At 50.4% G+C, this 20,819-nt stretch overlaps 1 protein-coding gene across 7 annotated transcripts in view; it reads left to right on the plus strand.

Moving 5' to 3' along the window:
* Positions 1–20,819, plus strand: part of Elk3 (ETS transcription factor ELK3) — a 61,315-nt gene that overhangs the window by 25,139 nt on the left and 15,357 nt on the right. For all 7 annotated transcript variants that reach the window (XR_005880528.1, XR_005880527.1, XM_040755051.1 and 4 more), the window contains exon 2: positions 3,553–3,761. Coding sequence is in view for 5 of the 7 variants with exons in the window: in XM_040755051.1 (XP_040610985.1) it covers positions 3,555–3,761 (207 nt within the window). In the remaining 2 variants the exon portion in view is untranslated. The remainder of the gene's footprint in view (positions 1–3,552; positions 3,762–20,819) is intronic.

Raw genomic sequence — 20,819 nt, forward strand, 5'->3', positions numbered from 1 at the left:
TTGTAGCTGGGGATGGGACGGCATGACCCATGGTTGTGTGTGAAAACAACAGCAAGTTACGAAATTTGACGTCATAATTAAAATCAAGAGGAGAAATGGAGTCAAAGAAACACAGCTTGTGCCCTTGAGGGGAGAGGTCAGGAGTAGTGTCCTCTGCTGGTGGCCAACCTGTGCCTTGGCTTGGCTTCCTGGTTCCAAGCAACACAGCTTGGTGGTAGGGGTTCAGAGCCAACTTGTGCCTCTGGGACACCCCCCACCCCCAGGATGACCTCTATAGTGGTGGGACTATGAGTTGGCTAAAAGAGAACTATATCTGACATTCACTGCTGAGTAATGCCTGGCTTCCAACACAAAATAGAACTAGGTGTGACTCAATCATCAAAACTGGGACTCCTAGTAGGGCAAGGCCATGGCTGGACTGAGCCCTGTGCTGGGTGGAGTGCTTTCCACACATGAAGCCTGAGCCCTTAGTCACCTCCAGGGAGCATGCTTGCTCACATGGCTCTGAGTGACTCTCCAGCTTTGCCCTGAGAGTTGCTGGGTGGCTCTGAGGTCCTTATCTCTTTTCTGCCCTTGCCTTCTGTGGGCCCATTTCCCCCATTTCAGGAATCTGGGAGTCCCAGCAGCTAGATGCCCCATCTCCGCTATCCACTCCCTGGTCTGTTCCCTTTCTGCCCCACTCCCATCTCTTTGAGCTCCAGAGGGCATCCTAGCGAAGGGAAGGACAAATATGTGTGATGTCGCAGCAGTCAACTCTTGCTGTAGTGGCTGCATGTAACAAACTGTCCCACGAATTCTCGGCTTGCTGGTGGCAGCATTTATTTTCCTGACGTGTCCATGCCAGCCTTTGAAAAGTTCAGGTCAACTCTGTATCTCATCACTGCAATGCAGTATTTCACTGACTAGGTAGAGACACAAGGCCAAGGCCAACTGTCGTGTAGATGCTGCCCATGTAGGGGCCCAGTGTAGAGCAGAGCTGCGTGGCCCCTTAAAGCAGCGAAGAAAGGGAATAAATTCTATCATATTCTTGGTGTCCAAATTCTGGCCAAACCTTTGGACAATAGCTAATTTAAATACGTTGGCAACTTTCAGTAGCCATGCCAAGGGCTCTGCTCGAAGGGGCAGAAAGAGTTGGCTGGTTTGGAGGTCCACACAGAGGGAGCTCTAGGGACCCAGGAAGCCACATAGGACCTCCAGGTTGTGCTGAGCCCCTCTTCCCAGTGCACAGGTTGGAGCTCACAGAGGGGATTCTAGGAAACACTCCCTTTCCCCAGGAGCCTGGTGAGACCGCGATCTAAAATACACAGGTGCCTCTGCTGTCTCCCTGCCTCTTGTGGAACAATGCTGGTTCCCAGCAGTTAAAGGTTTGGGGTTGCTGGGTAGGTTCCCACCTGGCCTGGGAGCCAGAGAGAAAACAGGCCTAGCTCTTCCCTTTCTGCAGAACTCCAAACTGGCTGGCATCTCTCTGCCTCTCCAGGAAGGTTCCTCTGAGTGGCCACTAAGTTTCAAAGATATTTAAAGACTCACTTCTAGAAGGTTTGGCTAGAGACACCAGAGAGTTTGCAATGTGTGTGGCTTACTCCAGCTCTCTAGGAGCTGGAGCCATAACGCTGCCCATCCTGCTAGGAGGCCCTGTGGAGCTCAGGAGTTACCGGTGTGGTTTGAAGTCAGAAGCAGTGGGGCCGACTCTCATAAACCAGTGACCACTGTGGTGAAGGCCGATCTCTTTAAGAATACCCCCTTTAAAGAGTTATAAATAAACACCCTGTGGGTGTTTGTAGCACATTCTTAGTCTGGATTTTCTTTAACATAGACACCCTCATGGCACCCAGAGAAACAATAGGATTCTTTCTTCTGGCTGAGCCTGTGAGAAGAAGCAGGAAGTGAATTCTTATAGGGGTGACTGAGGGGCTTTCATATGGCAAGGGGGCGGGGTGTGTGACTGCTGTTAGGATCCCAAAGCTGTTTCTTGTGGTGCTGCCATGGAACCCAGGGCCCCCAGCCGCGCTGGCCAAGTGTTCTCCCACTGAGCAATACTCCTGCCCTCTGGAACCTGCTGGAAAAGGCAGAAAGATGTCAGTCAGTTTGAAGGTCTGCCTGCAGGGAACCGATGGGCCTGCCTCTCTCTCTGGCTCCTTGGCCACCATGAAGCTGCTCTATGAAGAGCAATTGAGAAGTGGAGCCTTGAGACTCCCTGTAGAGAACTCCTCAAGGCTATTGTTCTGTCTTCCAGGCATCTTTCTCACTGTCCCTCACTCTATAACCCTGGGCTGTCACAAGGTCCCCAGTGTCTCCTTGCTGCCATATAGGGGGTTCCCTCATTCTGTCCGCTTGTCTCTGTGTCACAGCTTGGAATCTTTACTGAGCGTTCTCAGCTCAGCAGGAAACTCCCAGCTCCATCGGCCCGGATCAAAACACCCTTGGTGCTTCTCATGACAACTGACTCGTAGGAAAGCTTTCCCTAATTACATGGATGATGACAAAATAAATGGGTAGGGCTGGTGAGCTGGCTCAGTGGGTCTAAAAGTGCCTGCTGCCAAGCCTGACAACCCTGAGTTCAATTCCCAGGGCCGGGGGGAAGGAAAGAACAGATGCTGCAAGTTGTTCTCTGACCTCCACACACATGCCACGGTATGCAGGGGTGCACATGTGTCCCGTGCACACAGAGTAAATAAGTGTAATAAAACATGGGGATAACTTCTTATGGATATACTCAGTGGATCAAAATCCAGAACCTCCAATGATCCCACTTGAACTGTGTCGGGGTAGATGAGTTGGAGTTCACAAAGTCCCAGGAACTAGAGAACAGCTTCTAAGGAGGAATGAACGACGGTGTGGCGTTCGTGCTGCAGTCAAAGGCGAAGGGTGGCGTGTTTGTGGCATTCCCTCTCCTGATGGGACAAACACTTCCCACCGGTGTGCTTGAGACTTTGGGGCTGGAGCAGCTAGCTGCATGGTAGGCGCCTGGGGGAACTGATGTTCTCTTCTGTTGGCGATGTCTGATCCTTTAAATCCACCAGCATCTCCTGGGCATTTGCTCTATGTAAGCAATGCAAAGAGTGAGTCCCTTCCCCGCAATGCAAAGCTGGCTGTGTGGTGGGAAAGGACAGTTCAACCAAGGGATGCTATGCCTTCATTATCCCAGCCCCTGTGTAAACTCACTTAGCCCCAGCAGTGCCCATGTCCCATTTCAGCAAGAAACAGCTAGAGAATGGCCAAAACACAGCTGATGCGATGGGTGGGCAAAGGTACAGCTAAGGCAAGGAAGAGTTGAACGGGGACTTACCAGCACATAGTTCCGAGTGCAGGGCGACCTCTGCTGGTTTGTATATACCGGATGAATTCCAGGATCCCAGGGCACTGATGCCTGCTGGATGTTGTGTTTCTGCATCTAAGCTGCTTGCAAGAGTGCAAGCAGAAAGTCTGTGTGTGGTTAGGCAGTCCATTGGGATGGGGTGGAAAGTACTGTTACGCTCTATGGAGCAGAGCTATGAGTAGCCTCTGGCCTGCAGGCCCCGGCTCTGACCTGCCTGCCTCCCTCCCACCCCCCAGGTATGGAGAGTGCAATCACGCTGTGGCAGTTCCTTTTGCACTTGTTGCTGGACCAGAAACATGAGCACCTCATCTGCTGGACATCCAACGACGGCGAGTTCAAGCTCCTCAAAGCGGAAGAGGTGGCCAAGCTGTGGGGTCTCCGCAAAAACAAGACAAACATGAACTACGACAAGCTGAGCAGAGCCCTGAGATACTATTATGACAAGGTAAAGCAGCCTTCAGCTCCCTAGGGGATGGGGAAGGCGCGGGCACTCCTCTCCTACCTCGTTGATGAGGGCTGATGAGCGGGTACTGTCGATCAAATTAAAAAACAGAGGCAGTGGCTCAGGCAGCTCACTCAGTGAAGTGCTTGACCTGTAGGCACAAGATCTAAATTCGGTCTCTGGAACCCACAAAAAAAAAAAAAAAAAAGGCCCAGTGTGAAATATGCTATCCCAGAACCAGACAGGCGGAGACAGGAGAATCCCTGGGACTCACTAGCCATGCGGCCTTGCCTAATTGTCAATTTCAGGCCACTAACAGACCCTGTTTCAATAAAAGACTGATGTATGGACCTGAGGAATGATGGCCACATGTATACCCATGACCATGTATGTGCACAAACAACACACAGGAAACACGAGAAAATGGAGGTTTGTTTGCATCTTTAATTTTGAGCAAAACCACTGTGAGGATTTCCCCTCCTGGGGAAACTTTCAGGATGTTACTGGGGCTCAGATCTTGTCCCCGCCTTTTCGTGAGTAACTTGCTGAAGGAGGCTGGCAGCAGGGGTGAGGTGTCGGGTGGCTCTGGGGCTTTCCAGATGCTGCTCTGGGGACGGACTAAGAATTAGAGTCTGGAAAAATCTGTCTGTTCTTTCTGAATAGGGTGCAGTCAGAAGAACCTTTCCTCGGAAATGGGAGTTTGGGGTGCAGTATTTGACCCCTGTGTGCTAGGGGCTAGCCCTAGGTCCTTGTGCACACTAAGCAAGTGTTCTGTCACTGAGTTACTCTTCCAGCCCCGAACACATTATTACTGTTAAGGATCTGGCACCTCAGTGTCCCTGCTTATGAAACGGGCATCATAGCAGTTTCTGAATCAGGCTCTCTGTGAGGGGTCTCCGAGCCATTCGTGCTAAGTACGTATAGCTGTGCTTGGCATGTGACATTTGACTGGTTAGTAACTTCCCTAGCTAGAAGCAAAGCCAGTTTCATTTCTGTATTAAGAAGGTGAGAGATGGAGTGCTATAATTTGACGATAAACAATATTAATTTTATTTATATGGGTGTTTCATTTGCATGTATGTCTGTGCACTACATGTGCAGTACCCATGAAGGCCAGAAGAGGGCGTTGGGTCCCCTAAGACTGGAGTCACAGACAGTTGTGAGCTGCCAGGTGGGTGCTGGGAATTGAACAAGGGCCTCTGGAAGAGCAGCCAGTGCTCTTAACCATTGAGCTGTCTCCTCCAGCTCCTAGAGGGCTTTTTAAAGTGAATCACAGTTTGGTTGCCAAAGCCAGGACGATTGGTATGAGTTTAATTCATTTCTCACAAATCAGTTTGTGTGCTTGGTAGGGCAAAATTCCTTCTATTTAGGATAAACATATCAGGCACTTCTGTTTGAATCCATGCTCGCTGGCTATTTAGCTTCGTGGACACAAAGGCCTAATTCCTAGTAAACGGAGTCAGCTTTTGCTCTGGGCTCACTGTTCATATGAAAAGGTGAATTCAAAACCGATTTAAATATTAGTTCTTGATCTATATTTAGTACCTCTGTCTGCAAACCTCTTTGGAATTGAAGACAGAGGATTACACATTTCAGGAAGTGAAGACGTCATTAATTATAAAGAGCTCCTTTCTATGCTCCTAATTGCTTGTGATTATGTCATTGGGGAGCAAAGGTGCTTCCCATTAATGTGGCAATTAATTAATCTCGGCTTAATGTGGAGTCCTACGATGTAAAGGCACCTCTCAGCTAATTGCACTGTCTGGAAGCCAAGCAGATGGCTCTCCCTTTGCATGTTCCCCAGGTTACATGTTCTGTCGCGGGAATTGGGAGCCCCACAGGAAAACTGTCTGCCCTGCCTGCTGGCAGAGAGCCAGGAAGCTTGGCCTTTCCGTTGTTTTAAACCAAGGTGTCAAAGAAAAGAGGACTTGCCTCTGTGCCTGAGATTATTGTCACCTCTTCATGGCTTGGGCATTGCACCTGAGGGTATGTCCCATCAGCACGAAGGGGTCTGTGTCCCCGGCTGGGGACACAGGGACCTGTCCTGGCCTGGACACTTCCTATTGAATTAGATGACTTTAAAATGGATGACACTTCTTGAGACAGATCCTGCCTCAGCTCTCCTGTATGAAGTAGAACATGGGACCTTAGTTGGAAGACCTTGCTAGCCCATGCAGCCAGTGAGTGGCAGGGCCTGGGCCTGGCTGCTCTGTGCTGTTGTTTAAGACACAAACCTTGACTTCTACTTTGGAACCTCTGCGGTCAGGTAGGCTGCCCATATGCTATGGTAACCTCAGGAGTTTTTATTATCAGGAGTTTTAATACTGAAAAGTCCAAACAAATGTCCTGTATTAGCTTAAGCCCAAACTCTGGGGCCCAGGTGGTCACTGTGGCCAGGTTTCTGAGCATGTCCCCTTCCTCTCTTTTGGGGGCAGAGCACGGTCCAGTCATGTGATCTGGCTGCTTGCAGTAAGGCCAAAGCTTCTGCTGCATCTCCTGCCTCAGTGTGTTGTTCAGACCCGGCCACCAGACAGGCTTTCCCCACACGTGCCCTCTCACATTGCATATGTGTACAAACATGTTCCCAGGACGGCAACTCATCATCTGCAGCACTCCCGAGAGATGGCAGCTGCCTATTTTCTGTTGCTGTCACAGAATACATGATGCTGGGTAGTGTGTAAAGGAAGGCTTTGGGAGACTTGGGAGCACAGCAGTGACTCCGGTAAGGGTCCCCTGGGCTGTGACATAGCTGGAGGATGGAGTCATGGCAGGAGCATGAGGAAGAAGCAGACTGAGGTGGGGCCCTCTCTGTTATAACAACCCACCCCGGTAAGAGCCAACCCTGCAAGAACATCTCTCACACCCCCAGTGACGTGACACACAATTGCACGGCACAGCCCGCAACTCTTCAAGGTGAGCATCGTCCCACTGAGGACTTGGCTTCCAGCGTCCCAGCTCCAGGGACACGCTCCAGCCATGGCCACAGACCCTCAACAGAGTTCAAAAAGAAAGGGAGAGGAGGGGGTGGAAAGGAAGAGGAGGGGGCAGGACGCGGAGGGGAGGGCGGTGAAGGGGAAGGAAGGAGGTGAAAGGGGACAGGAAAGGAGGGGAGGAGGAACAAGAGAGAAAAGCAGGAAGAAGGAAACGGTCACTGTGCCACCAAGATCATTCATTTTGCGTTTTCTGAGCAACACTTCCAGTTTCGCCAGCAGTACTCTGATGGGCTGGGTCCGTTAAACTGGTTCAAATCTCTAATGTCTGACAGGGTTGGCCTGGCAGTCATGGCCGACATAAATGTCAGACCTCTTGTGGAAGGGCAGCTTGGATCAGGGTGTCTGTGGATGTGCTATGCCCTGCCCTGCTCTGTTTTTCAAGCATGGGGGAGTGATCCCAGACTCAGGCTGGTCCCCTCTGCTTCTTGGCGTCCTAATGACCGCCTCTTCCCCTTCCTCCTTCCTGTTTAGCCTATGAGTGACATAAATCTGTGGCCGTCTCTCTCAGCAGCCATGGCAAGTTTCTTTTTTTCTGTTGTCTTTTCTGGCCTTTCTCTGGGGGTGGCTGAAAATGTGCATCCTTTGCTTTGTCCTAATAGGGAAGTTTCTCTGCCAGCACAGACAAGCCTGTGAACAGCATTATTTTTATATGGTATATGCTGTAATTTTAGCTTGTCCCAGCATATTAAAAGTGGGCAGAGGAGAAATGTGGGAAAGTGTGTGAAGCTACACACAAGACAGTGAGAGAAAAATACTGCATGTGGTCATGACATCTGGCAGGGTGAAGGACTAAAATCAGTGTCCCTTCGAAACATGTGCCCTCCAGCCCACAGGTTGTAATAGAGGGGTGGATGTGGTTTTGGTTTATATGTCCGGGCTGGAGACCAGCTGGGGGAGGGGCAGTCCCTCTGGGCTTGCCTTAGCTCCTTCCTTATTAATCTATTTGTTTATGCATGAGTAGGTTTGTTTGTATTAGTTTTGTAGGAGCTAGAGGTCATTATCAGGGCTCCACTCGGATCACTCTCCATCTTATTTTTTGAGACACAGTCTCTCTGTGAGCCTCAGGGATCCTTCTGACTCGACCTCCCCAGCGTTGAGATTACAAATGCACACCAGAAGTCAGAACTGAGGTCCACTTCACTGACTGAGCCATTTCCCACAACATTCCCATACCCCATTTTTTTTCCTGTGGTCCTGAGGATGGAGCCCAGGGCCCTCACATGCTAGGCAAGTTCACTCTGCTTTTTAGTACAGAATGAGAATGACAGTATCTATTGGAGGGGCCAAGGCGGACAGGCTCAGTAACACCTGTACCCTCCCGACACAGTGCCCAGGACTTGATAGATACGATGAAGCTTCGGCCAGAGTAATAACATAGGTAATCATATTTTTCTACCACTCGTTTTAAAGTTTTGGGTGAATGCAGCGAAGGGAAGTGAAGCCCGCGGACCATCCTCTGGAACACGTGCGTGGAAATGGAGTGCTCTCTTCTAGGCAGTGTCAGGAGCCCTTAGCCCCCAGCTTTCATCACTGAGAGTGGCCAGCAACTGTGCCAGCTGCTTGTATCTGCATAGTTAGGCTGTTCGGAAAAGTCCCATTGTTTTAACGCCCTTCCTGCCCCTCCGAGTGAAAATCTGCACTCTTCCCCGTGCACTTAGCAGGAATGAACACCATCTCCGAGTGCCGTTAGTATCCGGGCTTTGGATTCAGGACCACGGAGGCTGGAAAGCCAGCTGTTCTCAGGTTCTCAAGTCCCTCAGCAATTTCTTTGAAAACGCCCCTCCCTCCCCTTGCATGGTTCAGCAGCCACGGGGCTGTGGACAGACACACAAATCATCCCTACCCTGGAAACTTGTGACAAGTGCTAGCATAGATGTGGTTCCAGGCCTTCCAGAAGAGGGACGTAAGGAGGTTGAGGATGGAGAGAAGGCTTGACCTTGGGCTCCTGGGCTGAACCTGAGTCTAGGGGGTGCCTGGCGGGGACGGGACACCAAGCAGGAAACAGCGTGTGGGAAGCAAAGCGTCAGTGTTTGCCCTTCCCGACTGCAGAGTACTTATTTAGGGAATGAGGCTGAGATGGGGCAGGGAGGGAGAGAAGCATTGGGCATCTCATGTTGCACTTGGTCCTTTCTGATGAGAGCCAGTGAAGGATGCAGAGCAAGGAAGCGCCAGCATTTGGGTGATTTGCATTTTAGAAATAAAAAAAAACCTGCAGCCGAGCGTTGGTGGTGCATGCCTTTGATCCCAGCACTCGGGAGGCAGAGGCAGGCGGATCTCTGTGAGTTTGAGGTCAGTCTGGTCTACAGATCGAGTTCCAGGACAGCTTCCAAAACAATACAGAGAAATCCTGTCTCAAAAAACCAAAAAAAAAAAAAAAAAAAAAAAAAAAGAAATAAAACCCCGCATCCCCTGCTGTGCTCCTTGGCATTGGTGGTTTTACACTCTGCTCTGATCTTTCTGGCCAGCTACTGGGAAGGCGTTTTCCACACTGGGTGAATTGGCCTTCTTATGACATCAGAACCAGGCCCTGCAGTGCCCTGCCCTCTCCAGCACAGCACACAGCGGCAGGGAAGGCAGGTGTCACACTGCTTGGCACTCCCATAGGTGCAGCTGCTCATGGGAGGCTGATGACATCTGCCTCAGTTGCTACAGTTGCCACTCGAGAAGACCAGGAAGCTGACTCAGTCCCTTATCCTTTCCCGTCCAACAGCCCTTTTGTCTCTGTTGTTGTTGGCAGAGAGCGTTCGTCCCAGGGGGAGCCTGGAAACGCTGCCAGTTCCCTTCTCATCCGCAGATGAAAACGGTGATAGGGTGAACAGTCCTCTGGTCTCCACGGCAACCTCCCAGCTGACCTGCACAGGGCACCTACTGATCGTCACCTAATTGGAAGGAAATTAGGGGGGAGCAGTCAGGGCAGAGCCACTGGCAACAAATCCCAGGAAGGCAAATGCATCACCTCCTCAGCCTAATTGGGTAATTCATTTTAAATGGGGTGTGCAATCACGATGAGAAAATGTTAGCGTTAATAACATATATCTGAAGTCATCTGTCTGTGCCGAAAAACCTGGCTCTGGTGGAATCCTTTAACACCCTAGTATAAAATCGGAGAAGGTAAAAGGATGTATTTGCACAGTGAAGACAGAGCAAGAGCCCAGCAAGTGTTCCTATCCTGGAACTTTCTAGAATGTTCTGCCCATGGTTGCGATCCTTTCTGCCTGGCCCCAGCCTGAATATCAAGAGCCTGAGTGCTTTGCTGGGTGTCTTTACCCCCTGGACCACGTCAGTTGCTCAGGTTGTGTGTAGGTGGGGGGAGCACAACAGATGGTACCTGGGCTTTTGTCCAGAGGCCAAGGGGGATAAACCAGGACTTCCCGGCGTGGATTTGGCCTTGGAAGCTGCCTGGAGACCTGTATGTAGATGCACTCCCTTTTGGAGGACTTCCAAGCTGGCTGCTTTGACCCTGGAGATGGCAGCCAGAATAAGAAGGCAGTCTGTGGGGGTGCAAGGGACTGGATGTCACGTGGTAAATTTGGGGGTGCTTTCTATCTCGCCCGTGCTTCCAAGCCGGTGTCCCTGTAGCACTCCACATTCCCCTAAATAGGGTGGTTGCTAAGAAACAGGATGAGGCAGTCTTGAGATCACAGCTAACATGTTGATGGGGTGGCTTCTGCGGGGTACTCAGCTGCCGAGGCCCTAGCCCACACCGAGTCCCCCTTGGCAGGCACCAGCGTTCCTGCTCTGGGCTCTGAGCTGCAGGAAAATTTAGGGACTGTGCAGACAAACTGACAAGAAACCCACTAACATTCACATCACACCTCCCACCAGCCACCAGCCACCAGCTGCTCCTCTGAGGGGCCTCTCCCCACGTCCCTCCCAGGCTCAGCTCCTACCACAGATGGCAATGCCAGGCGGGAAGCTCGTGTGCGTGGGCATGCTGTGCTAGGCTCTGTGCTAGGCATTGCACATTTGCTAACCATTGTCTGGGTTCCAAGGCACTCAGCCTTGTGGCCAGTGATGGATTCATTCTAGAGATGGAGATACTGAGTCTGGGGGCGGGTTGTGTAGCACACCCAAGATGAAACAGCTGCTCAGGGTCAAGCATTCAGCCTAGAAGTTTTCGCCTCAGGGCCGTAGTTGGAATAAGTGAAGTTGCAGACCACACAGGTGCAGATTGCTGGGGGCCCCAGCAGAAATGAAACCTTCCATCCTTTATGTGGCTGATGACTATCTCTGGGGCAGGCCAAGAGAAAGAGAGGTCCCAACACTGCCTGACCAAGTGGTCTTTGGAAAGATTGCCCTGAGCTGTGAGTGCTAAGTTTTGAGGTGCTCTAAGCTAACCCAGAATGGGAGGGGTTGGTTTGGAAGCCCCAGACAGTTCCCACTTCTAGAACGTGCTTCCTAAAGAAAGCCAGGTTGAGGGCTGGAGAGATGGCTCAGTGGCCAAGACCACTTGCTGCTCTTCCAGAGAACCCAGGGTTGGTTTCCAGCACCCAGAAGGGGGCTCACAACCATCTCTAAGTTCAGACCCAGGGGATCTGATGGCCTCGCCTGGTCTCTGTGGACACTAGGCACTCATGTGGTGCCCATGCATGCATGCATGCAGGCAAAAACACTCCTGCACATAAAATAAAAATAAGTACATCTTCCAAACAAAACAAGAAGTTAGCAAGCTGGACAGAACAGTGTACACCTTTACCCAGTGTACAGGGAGTAGAGGCAGAGTTTGAAGTCAGTCTACTGTACATAGTGGGTTCCAGGCCAGCCGAAGCTGCATAATGAGACCCTGGCTCAGAGCGAGGGGGCGGGGCGGGAGGAGCGAGGGGAGGGCAGGCAGGAAGCCAGGTTGGCTTTCCCCCTGTCTGCCTTCATACACCCTGGCCACCCAATGGCCCTGGGAACCCCCAAACTCTCTTTACCCTGTAGCCTCACTCCACTCGTTTTGAACCTTCCCACCTCTGAGCCTCAGAATTAGCCCCACCCACCTGGCCCGCCCACTTCGGGCCGCCTCTCCAGCTCGACTCTGAGCGTTCCTCAGCAGCCTGAGCTTGGCGGCTGTCTTCCTTGTCCCACGCTCTCCGCCCCCGGTCACTGCTTTCCTGGTCCCCCTGACTGTTTTTTTCTTACCATTGCCGTCGTCTCTAGTGTCTGCTGTGGTGGAGAAGTGTGAGTGGAGGGTGAGCAGCCCTCTGTAGCACAGGAGGAAATCTGTCAGCGTGAAATGTGGCATTTGGGAAGGATGGCAGAAACCACCGTGCCCTGTCTGCTGCGCCTCTAACAAATGAAGACCCTAAGCGGAAAGCACTTTTCTTCTTTATTTTTAAAACCCTTCTTTTGTCTGGTGCTTGTCTTAGTTAGCTTTCTGTTCCTGGGATAAAGCCCTATGACCAAAAGGAACTTGAGGAGGAAAGGGTTTATTCCTCCCAGGAAGGGGCGTCAAGGACAGGGACCTGAAGGCTGGAGCTGATGCACAGCCCATGAGGAGTAAAGGTTTATTCCTCCCAGGAAGGGGCCTCAGGACTGGGGCCTGGAGGCGGGAGCTGGTTCACAGCCCCTGGAGAATGCTGCTCACTGGTTTGCCTCCCGTGACCTGCTCAGTGTGCTGTTTTACCACTGATGACTACCTGCCCAATGCTGGCACTGCCCACAGCAGGCTGGGCTCTCCCCCGCCAATTATTCATCAGGAAAATGCCCCACAGACTTGTCTACAGGCGATCTGAGGCAGGTGTGTTCTCAGTTGAGGTTCCTTTTTCCAGATGACTCTAGCTTGTGTCAGACAGACAGAAAGCAAACCAGGGCAGGGCTAGAGGCTGAGGCGAAGGCTCTGTCTCCAGTACAGAGTGTCAAAAACCTGGGAAAGCCAGGGGAAGAGTGTACTTCCGTCCACCTGGGGCCCTAAGGTCCCCTTGCCAATGGTCACCATTAGAGTTATTCACTCAAAATGGAGAACCATTGTAGCCAATCCTCAACCCAGTCAGGGGAGGCTTATGCTGGCACAGCAAGCAGTCTTAGGGCTCAATTTATTGAGGACAAACACCCTTAGAGGGATGTTGAATGGAGCCGGGATGGAGTTAGGACTGAGCCTAGCAGGAGAGCAGGAAAGATGGCCTCAGCATCCAGCTCTAGTCTCCCAGAGACGTCCCACCAGACTAACAGGAAGAGGGCTCTTCCGGGGGCCACGGTGGCGCAGGCAGTGAGTCGCAGGAGCCTGCTCGACAGTAAGCTGCTGCATTTGGTGAGCTGATTCACACTACGGTGTACTAATGCCAGAAGAATAAAGAAATCTTAATCCAAACCACAAGGAAAATCTCGCAGCCGGGAGCCGGTGGAGCTGGCCAACTCTGAGCCAAAGTTAGGGTGTTTTATTCTTAGAAGTTTGTGATGGCGCGCATGCACTCCAAATGTCAAATCTAGACAAAGGGTGTCCCAGCTCTGCCTAGCCTGGTGCCTAGGCCAACATTCAGTGCGGAAGACGTATGCTGGGCCCTCGGCAGAGTCAGTGGCTCTGCTGGGCACAGGTCATTTAAGAAGCCCCCCCACCCCGAGGCTGTAGTAACAGATACCTCCAGACTTTAGCTCAAAGCAACAGAACTTTGTCGCCTCCCCCCCCCCACCCCAGGAATCCAGCTGTGCCCTTGGCCAGTTTCAGGGGAAACCTTCCCTCTTGAGTCCTGGTGGCTCCCAGCAGCCCTTGGTGCTCCATAGCTGTACCCTCCATTCTCTGCCTCTATTTTCACACGTGTGCACATCCATCCCTCCCTACCTCGTCTTATAGGACACTAGTTACTGCACTTCCTGCTTGCCCCGAGTCTCGGCACCCTTGGCCAACTTCATCAGCAGAGACCTTATTTCCAAATAAGGCCGCATTCTAAGGCTCTGAGTAGGCATGAGTTCTAGGGGGAATACCATTCTCCCACCACACTGTGGGGGTAGAGGAGCCTGCCTAGTTCCAAGTAACTCAGGTTGATGGGGTCAAGGAGCTTTTCTGGGGGCAAATGTGAGAGGACCTTGTCTAAAACAAATTTATTGCTGATCCTAACAAAGCTAACCTACTGCTTAGGGCCCTGGCAGTCTGCAGGCCCCAGGCTGAGGCGAGGCAGGGCCTGCCCGCACACAGAGCTCACGCTGATTCTGTTTCTCCGAGCCTGGCATTTCCAGAGGAAGGTGTCTCTTGGGTTTGTGGGCAGGCTTGCTAGTTAAGGACAGGGGACATGGAGCGCGGCTCCTGTAGGCATGGTGTTCTAACTTTGGAGAGGGGACACTTCAGGATGTGTCAGGAGAGTGAGTCAGCCTCCAAATGATGAACTTATGTGGGAAGCCAGTAACGTGGAGACACGCCACCCCTGCTGCTAGACTGTGAGAACTCTGAGCTAAGCTTCGGGTTCCTCATCTGTGAAATGGGCATTTGCTTATGAGAGACTCCTTCACAGGCCTTAGAGTGAGGTGCCAGCTAAGGAATTGTGATTGGCCCACAGCAGAATAACAGAATAGTGTGGTATAATGGCCCATGAACTGTATAGTGTGAGGTTTTCTTCATGGTGAATGTCAAATACGGCTGGGCATACCATAGACCTCCATGTCTTTCTTGTCTGAATCCAACTAAATAAAACACCATGTTTCCCCTGCTTGGTTGGGGTATATGAACTATATATAATCTGTCTGCTGGGCCATGTAACTCAGAACTGTGTGTAAAGCAAGTAGAATTTGCAGAGCCTTCTAGGAGGCTCATTTTGACCTGTCATCCAGGCTAAAGAGCAGGTAGCATTAATGGATTAATATTGGCTAAATGGGAGTGAAAAATAAGGATGGTAATGCTGAGCTGATGCCGATAAATGTTTTGGGCTTTTATTGGCTACAAGCTTTAGGCGGATGGGTCCGTCCTAGTCTACAGTTGAGGATGTCAGATCATGTGGCTGGAGTGAGGCTGGGTGGCATTTAAACTTAATCCAAGCAGTATAGCCTTGCAGTAGTATCAAGTAGATACTTATGGGAAAGGTCCTCCTACGTTATCCCCTTTCCCAGCTGTGCTCCCAGCACGAGGCTGAGAAAAGTCCCAGCTGGTATAGGAGGTTTCTGGACAACTTTCCCTCCCGTCTGTGTGAGCCGCTGACCTTTCTCAGGGCTGAGCATAGGGCAGGGACGCAGCAAGGTCAGAGGGCAAGAGGCTGCAATTCCAGAGAGCCCTCACAGGATGGCGTATTAAGGGAGCTGAGCCAGGAAGAGTGAAGAGAAACCCACTGAGAAAATGGGTTGGACAACAAGCCCGAACACATCAAAGTCTGACCCATTACTTTAGACCGAACTTGAGGAGCCAGACCTGTAAGGCACGTTCCACACATGCGTGGGGAACCTGCTGAGTCAACACGCTGGTGAAACAGAAGTTTATGAAGCTCTCAAAGGAGGTGTGGCGTTGTAGGGGTATGCATGTAGTGACAGTATCTATGTAGATTTTGGCTTTAAAATGCCATGGGGTGCTGGGCGTGGGTGCACACATCCAGCACTCTAGAGGCAGAGATACACTCTAGAGGCAGAAACAGGCTGATCTCTCTTGAGTTCCAGACCAGCCAGGGACACACAGTCAGACCCTGGGAATTGTGGAAGAGGGGGTGGGAAGGCTGTAAGAACCAGAAGCTGGGGGCTGGAGAGATGGCTCAGCGGTTAAGAACACTGACTGTTCTTCCAGAGGTCCTGAGTTCAATTCCTGGCAACCACATGGTGGTTCACAACCATTTTGAATGAGATCTGGTACTCTCTGCTGGCCTGCAGGCAGAAGCCTGTATACACAATAAATAAATAAAATATTTTTAAAAAAAGAACCAGAAGCTGGGAAAAATGCTGCAAAAGTGTCTTCTGGGAATGGTTGATGCATTCAACAATTCACTGCAGCTGACCTGCACAAGATTCAACCTGCCAACATTTCATCATGAAAGGGAAAAGGATCATGGGGCCCCTCCCCTCCCTGAGGCACTGTTGAGTTACCATTGGCTGGGGAAAAGGGAGCCGCTTTCTTCAGTACTGTAGCTGCTGATATGATGTCCATGCCCCAGTAACTAACGTCCCACTCACTGCTTATGCAGGCAACCGTATTAAACTCAGTAGACTCAGTAGATTGTGTGTGCATGCACACACACACACACACACACACACACAGAGGAGAAGGCGGGAGAAGATAGAGTAGTAGGGGAAGAGATGGGCTAACGTTCATCATATGTATGTATGAAACTGTCAAATAAAATATGTAATTATAAAACTGTGCGGCAAAGCACATATGTAGACTTATGTCTGTCTGTCTGTCTGTCTGTATGTATGGGATGTATGTATGAAGTTATCAGTGGCCTCTAGTTTCATGCAAGGGCCATTGCTCTCTACAGTCAAATTCCTGTACCACATGAATGCTTAGTGAGCTTCTCTGAATCTTGTCCTAATATAACTAGGAATATAAATTCCATCCCATAATTATCTGTGTATACATACATATATAGTAGATAGAATGTGTGTACATGCATATACATTTCAGTCATAAAAGTTTAGGAAACTCCTCACCTGTCCACTACACTCAGACATGATTTTGAGAATCTAGCAGACACAGAATGGAAATTTGAAAAGATGTGCCTGTGCCCAACATGTTTGCACACCTCTCCTTGTCAGTATTCAGCATGCTGACCATGTTCGTAACATTGACGGTGTGTTAGGACACAGAAGTGATATGGAGATGGTTTACAGCATATGGGAGGCTGTGCAAAGGCTGTCTGTGAATCCCATGTCACTTCATGGAAGGGTCTTGAGCAGCCTCAGGGTCCAGAGGTTAACCACCTCCCCTGCCCCCAGACTGTGAAGTATGAGGTGACAGGATTTGGGATTATTTACACAGCCCTGTCCTCTTCAAAGGCAGGGTTCATGCCCACAGTTATGGGCACACATGTTCTTGCAGGTGAGCCTCTGACCTGTCAGGGCTGCAGATGGTTCTGGGGAAATGGAGGTCAGTTTGTTGGTGAGGAAGTGAGCCGGGAGAGGTGTCTTTGCCTCGGCACCCTGTGACCTGTCAGACTGTCCACACTTCAGGTTCTCGCACCGTTGAAGTGACAGGGGTCATTTCCAAGCCCAACCTTCGTTTTCCGGGTATCACGGCTGTATGTTGGCTATGGGGGATGCTTGTTTCCCTTTCTCAGAAGTTGTCCTTGTCCTTGTCCTTGCTGCCTGGGGCTCACCAAAAAGGGCCCGGAGTTGGCCCTGGCTGTGGGTCACATTCCACATTCCACGGGGGATTATTCAGTGACTTGTTCTGCACATAGAAAGGAGGCAGATGTATGCAACTGTCTCTTTAAAAACCACAGAAAGTCTCTTGGCTCAGCTGGACATACATTAGCATTTGTTGGGCTGCCAGGCAACGGGGAGTAACAAATACTTGTGAGTCTGGTATTGAAGGGGTGGAAAGCAGACATCTTCAAAATGTCTTCATCACCTACCATAGCAAGAGCACTGCCCAATGCCGATCTGCTTTGGCTGATGTAAATCCCCTTCGTTTCTGGCCAAGCACTCAGGAGCCAGATTTTCCAACCATGAGTTTCTGATGGTGTGTTGTTTATAGTCCATGAACCTCAGTTTCCCCATCTGTCCTACGGGGTAATAATTGCACAGAAGCTTAATGGGTTAATAGCTTCGAGTTCTTTGATCAGTGAACCCTAGCTACTGTTGTTGCCCACATGGTGTTTTCCCAGCTGACTAGGTAAGAAATGTTCCTTCGGAACAGTAGCGAGGTCTGCAGATAGCCACAGTCCCTCTTATTCCTGAGATCTGCCCTAGCAGGAAATGGAAGAGCCGTTGCTTTAGCCACCCCCCAACCCCCCCACCCCCCAACCCCCCTCCACTGTTCTTCTCCTGCCCCAGCTGTGGATTTCCCCTGCCAGTTTCTGTCATGATGTTGAGCCCCTGACAAACCGGGAAGCGTCTCTCTGATGCTGGTACCCTGCCCTTCCTTCCCCGTCATCCTCGCCTTGCTCCGTTCTCAGCCTTCCCTGTGGCTGAGGAGCCTGACGGAATCCACCTTGCAGGCTGGTCTTTAAAGAGGCCGAGCCCGTCTTTGCTCTTAACGACAGTCAGACTTCTTCCTTGTGGCTTCGTATCCAATCCATCTACACAACACTGGTGAACTTTCTTCAGAGGCCCTTCTAATGTCCTGCTGTGGGGCTTCCAGACTGACACGGCCCCCCCTTGCCACTTTTTCTGCTTTGGGGTCTGTGTGTGTGTGTGTGTGTGTGTGTGTGTGTGTGTTCACACATGCCTGTGCAGAGTGCACTCAATTGTGTGTGTACATGAGGAGGTCAGAGGTTGGCTTCATATGCCTTCTTCAGTAGCTCTCCACCTAATTTTTTGAGACACTGTCTCTCTCAGAACCTGCAATTCATCCTTTTGGCTAGACTGGCTGGTCAGTGAGTCCCAGTGATTTTTCTGTCTCCGCCCCCTCCCCTCATGCTGCAGTCACAGGCACCTGGGTTTTTATGTGGGTGCTGGGGATCTGAACTCAGGTCTTCATGCTTGCACAGCAAGCCCTTTGCCCATTGAGGCATCTCCCCAACCACGCCCAACCCTTGTTTCCACTTTTTCTCCGCAGAGCAGGGTTTAGCAAATGAGACCATTACCACGGAGCAGCGGAGCATGCCCACTGTCTTCTAATGAACACACATAGTAGGTCCTTTGCATTCTTAGAAAACAGTTTTATTGAGACATAATCCCCAGGCTGGTCACCTGACTCATGAAAGCTGTTTGTAGCTCAGTGGCTGAGGCTTGTACTCAGAGCAGTCATTGCTGTGGCCAGTCCAAAGCTTGAAGAAACCATCCATGGCTTCCCTGACCTTCTCAGACCTGGGTAACCAAAATCTCCACTCTGATTGTATGGCTTCCCCCTTCTGTCTCTCTCTCTCCTCTCTCTCCTTTTCTTTTTTCTCCTTATGTTTGGTTTTTGAGACAGTTTCACCGTGCATCCCAGGCTAATCTCAACCTTCCCTTCTGCCTCAGGGTTACAGGTCTGTGCCACCATGCCAGCCTATGGTGGGTATTTTCCATCCCATACATTTCATATAATTGGACGATATGATGGGGAGTCTTTATAATCGCTTAGCATAAGGGCCTCTGTTCCTACTGTAGCATGTCTCGGCCCTCCCTGCTTTCTTGTGGCTGGGTAATACTCAATTCTAGGTCTGTATCATATGTTTGTCAGCTGGAAGGCATGTGAGCCAGGAGCTAGCAGCTGTCTGTCTGTGGCTGACTTTTAAACCTCAACTCATTTTTTGAGGAGAGACTTAAAACTTTTTAAAAATTAATGATTTCTTTTAAAAAGTTAGTTTGTGAGACTGGCCAGTTGAAGTAACAGTTTCTCTGCTCCTCCTGGGTGATTATTTAGACTCAATAAGTTCACTCAATTTAGATGAATATTCAAAGTGGTTGAGAAGAAAAATATAGTTTTCTCCCAAAGAGGAAGGAATTATGAGCTATAAATAAAATGAAATGTATTATATATAATATAAACAGCAGCAGTTTTAGCAGAGGAAGCTCCATGCTGCATACACCTTTGTGACAGGAATGGCTTGGGTCAGACAGGACTCCCCTGTTTAATCTTTCCCTGGTCTCTACCCAGGCCTGGTGCTGTTCTCAGTAGAGATGCCCCCCACCCCTACCCCAAGCAGCTGGTGGAAACTTTTTGTTTTCCCCATTGCTCTGAAGATTTGCCAGCCTGGGGTGTGGGAGCTAGGTCAGCTAGAGTCATGGGATTTGGGAAGGTGAATTGCAGGCCAGAGCCCCAGCATATCAGCCATGGGACTGTTCAGCTTCGACACCAACCTGACCTGTCCCTAGGCAAGGGCACATTTGTGTGCTGTGCTGGGTAAGGTCTCTCTCTGGGGTTCATGTGGTTGGGATTTCCTGCACAGGGACCTTGCATGCCTCCTGTAAAAAAAAACTGCCTCAGGGAATTTCTTGTTGAACATCTCAGTGACTGGAAAATGGGTCCTTCTTTCGAGTTGTTGAAGGAGTGGGAAAAAAATGAAAGAAGGTAGCAGGCAAAAAGCTAACATGCTCATACTTAGGATAAGCCATGACCACCCAAGGAGGGTCAGAACGCATGGAGACCTCTTGGCCGGGGTGTATTGTGCTTTCTTTCCCCTTGTGGGATGTGGAAAGGTTCTGGCGTTAGCGCCAGTGGATCTTGGCAGTCTGGGGCTGTGGCTCCTCCGCACTTGCTTGTCTTGGCAGGGGAAGGATGCTACCTTCTTTGTCCGTGAGGGCTGCTGTGGGATTTATACAGCTGATGGCTGGACTTGTGCCAAGCTCAATCAATAAAGTGCTTCTTCCTTATATGGTATATTTCACGAGGCTTAGGAGGAAGGGCTTCTAAGGAGACCTTCAGGGTCCTTTCCCCATAGAGTAGTGCTGGCTGTTTGAGCCAGAGGGAAGCCAATCTTTTTCTCCCTGGAGTACCTTAGGACTTAAGAGTCAACTACAAGGCAAGACCTACAGCAAGCGTTTGCTAGACAGACAAGGAACTGGGTAGGCTCTGCAGGACTGCTCTCCCGACCCCATTAGCCTTAAGACCTGCATAGCCTTCCATATAAAATCCACTTTGTCACGGGCTGAGAAAACTTTTCCCTTGACAGTGATTTTCATTTTTCATGTACATCCTCATCTTAGAGGAATGAAGCCTTAACTGGAGAGCCAGAAGTAGACACTAGCAACTAAGAATATGAAACGAATGCCATAAATATCCAAGCAGGCAATTTGTTTCCCTCCAGTGGCTTTCTTGCCAGAAATGGCTGCCTGACTGAAGAAAATGTTGTGTTGCCAGGAAGCGATAACGTACACCTCCCCAGCGCTTTGTAGCAGAGTATTTCCCGTTATTATTCCATTGCACTCTCTGAGCAACCAGAGGCAGCAGGTAAGACAGCACTGTCTTAGGGTTAAAGAAGTACTCCCTTGCTGTGTGAGTCACCACAATGCTGAAAGTGCGTTTCCTAATTCTTAGAACCTTTGGGTTTTTGCATGTGTATGTGGTGTGTGCAAGCGTGTCTGGGTATATGCG

The sequence above is a fragment of the Mesocricetus auratus genome, unplaced genomic scaffold (genome assembly GCF_017639785.1).
Source record: "Mesocricetus auratus isolate SY011 unplaced genomic scaffold, BCM_Maur_2.0 Super-Scaffold_100011, whole genome shotgun sequence".
Lineage (NCBI taxonomy): Eukaryota > Metazoa > Chordata > Mammalia > Rodentia > Cricetidae > Mesocricetus > Mesocricetus auratus.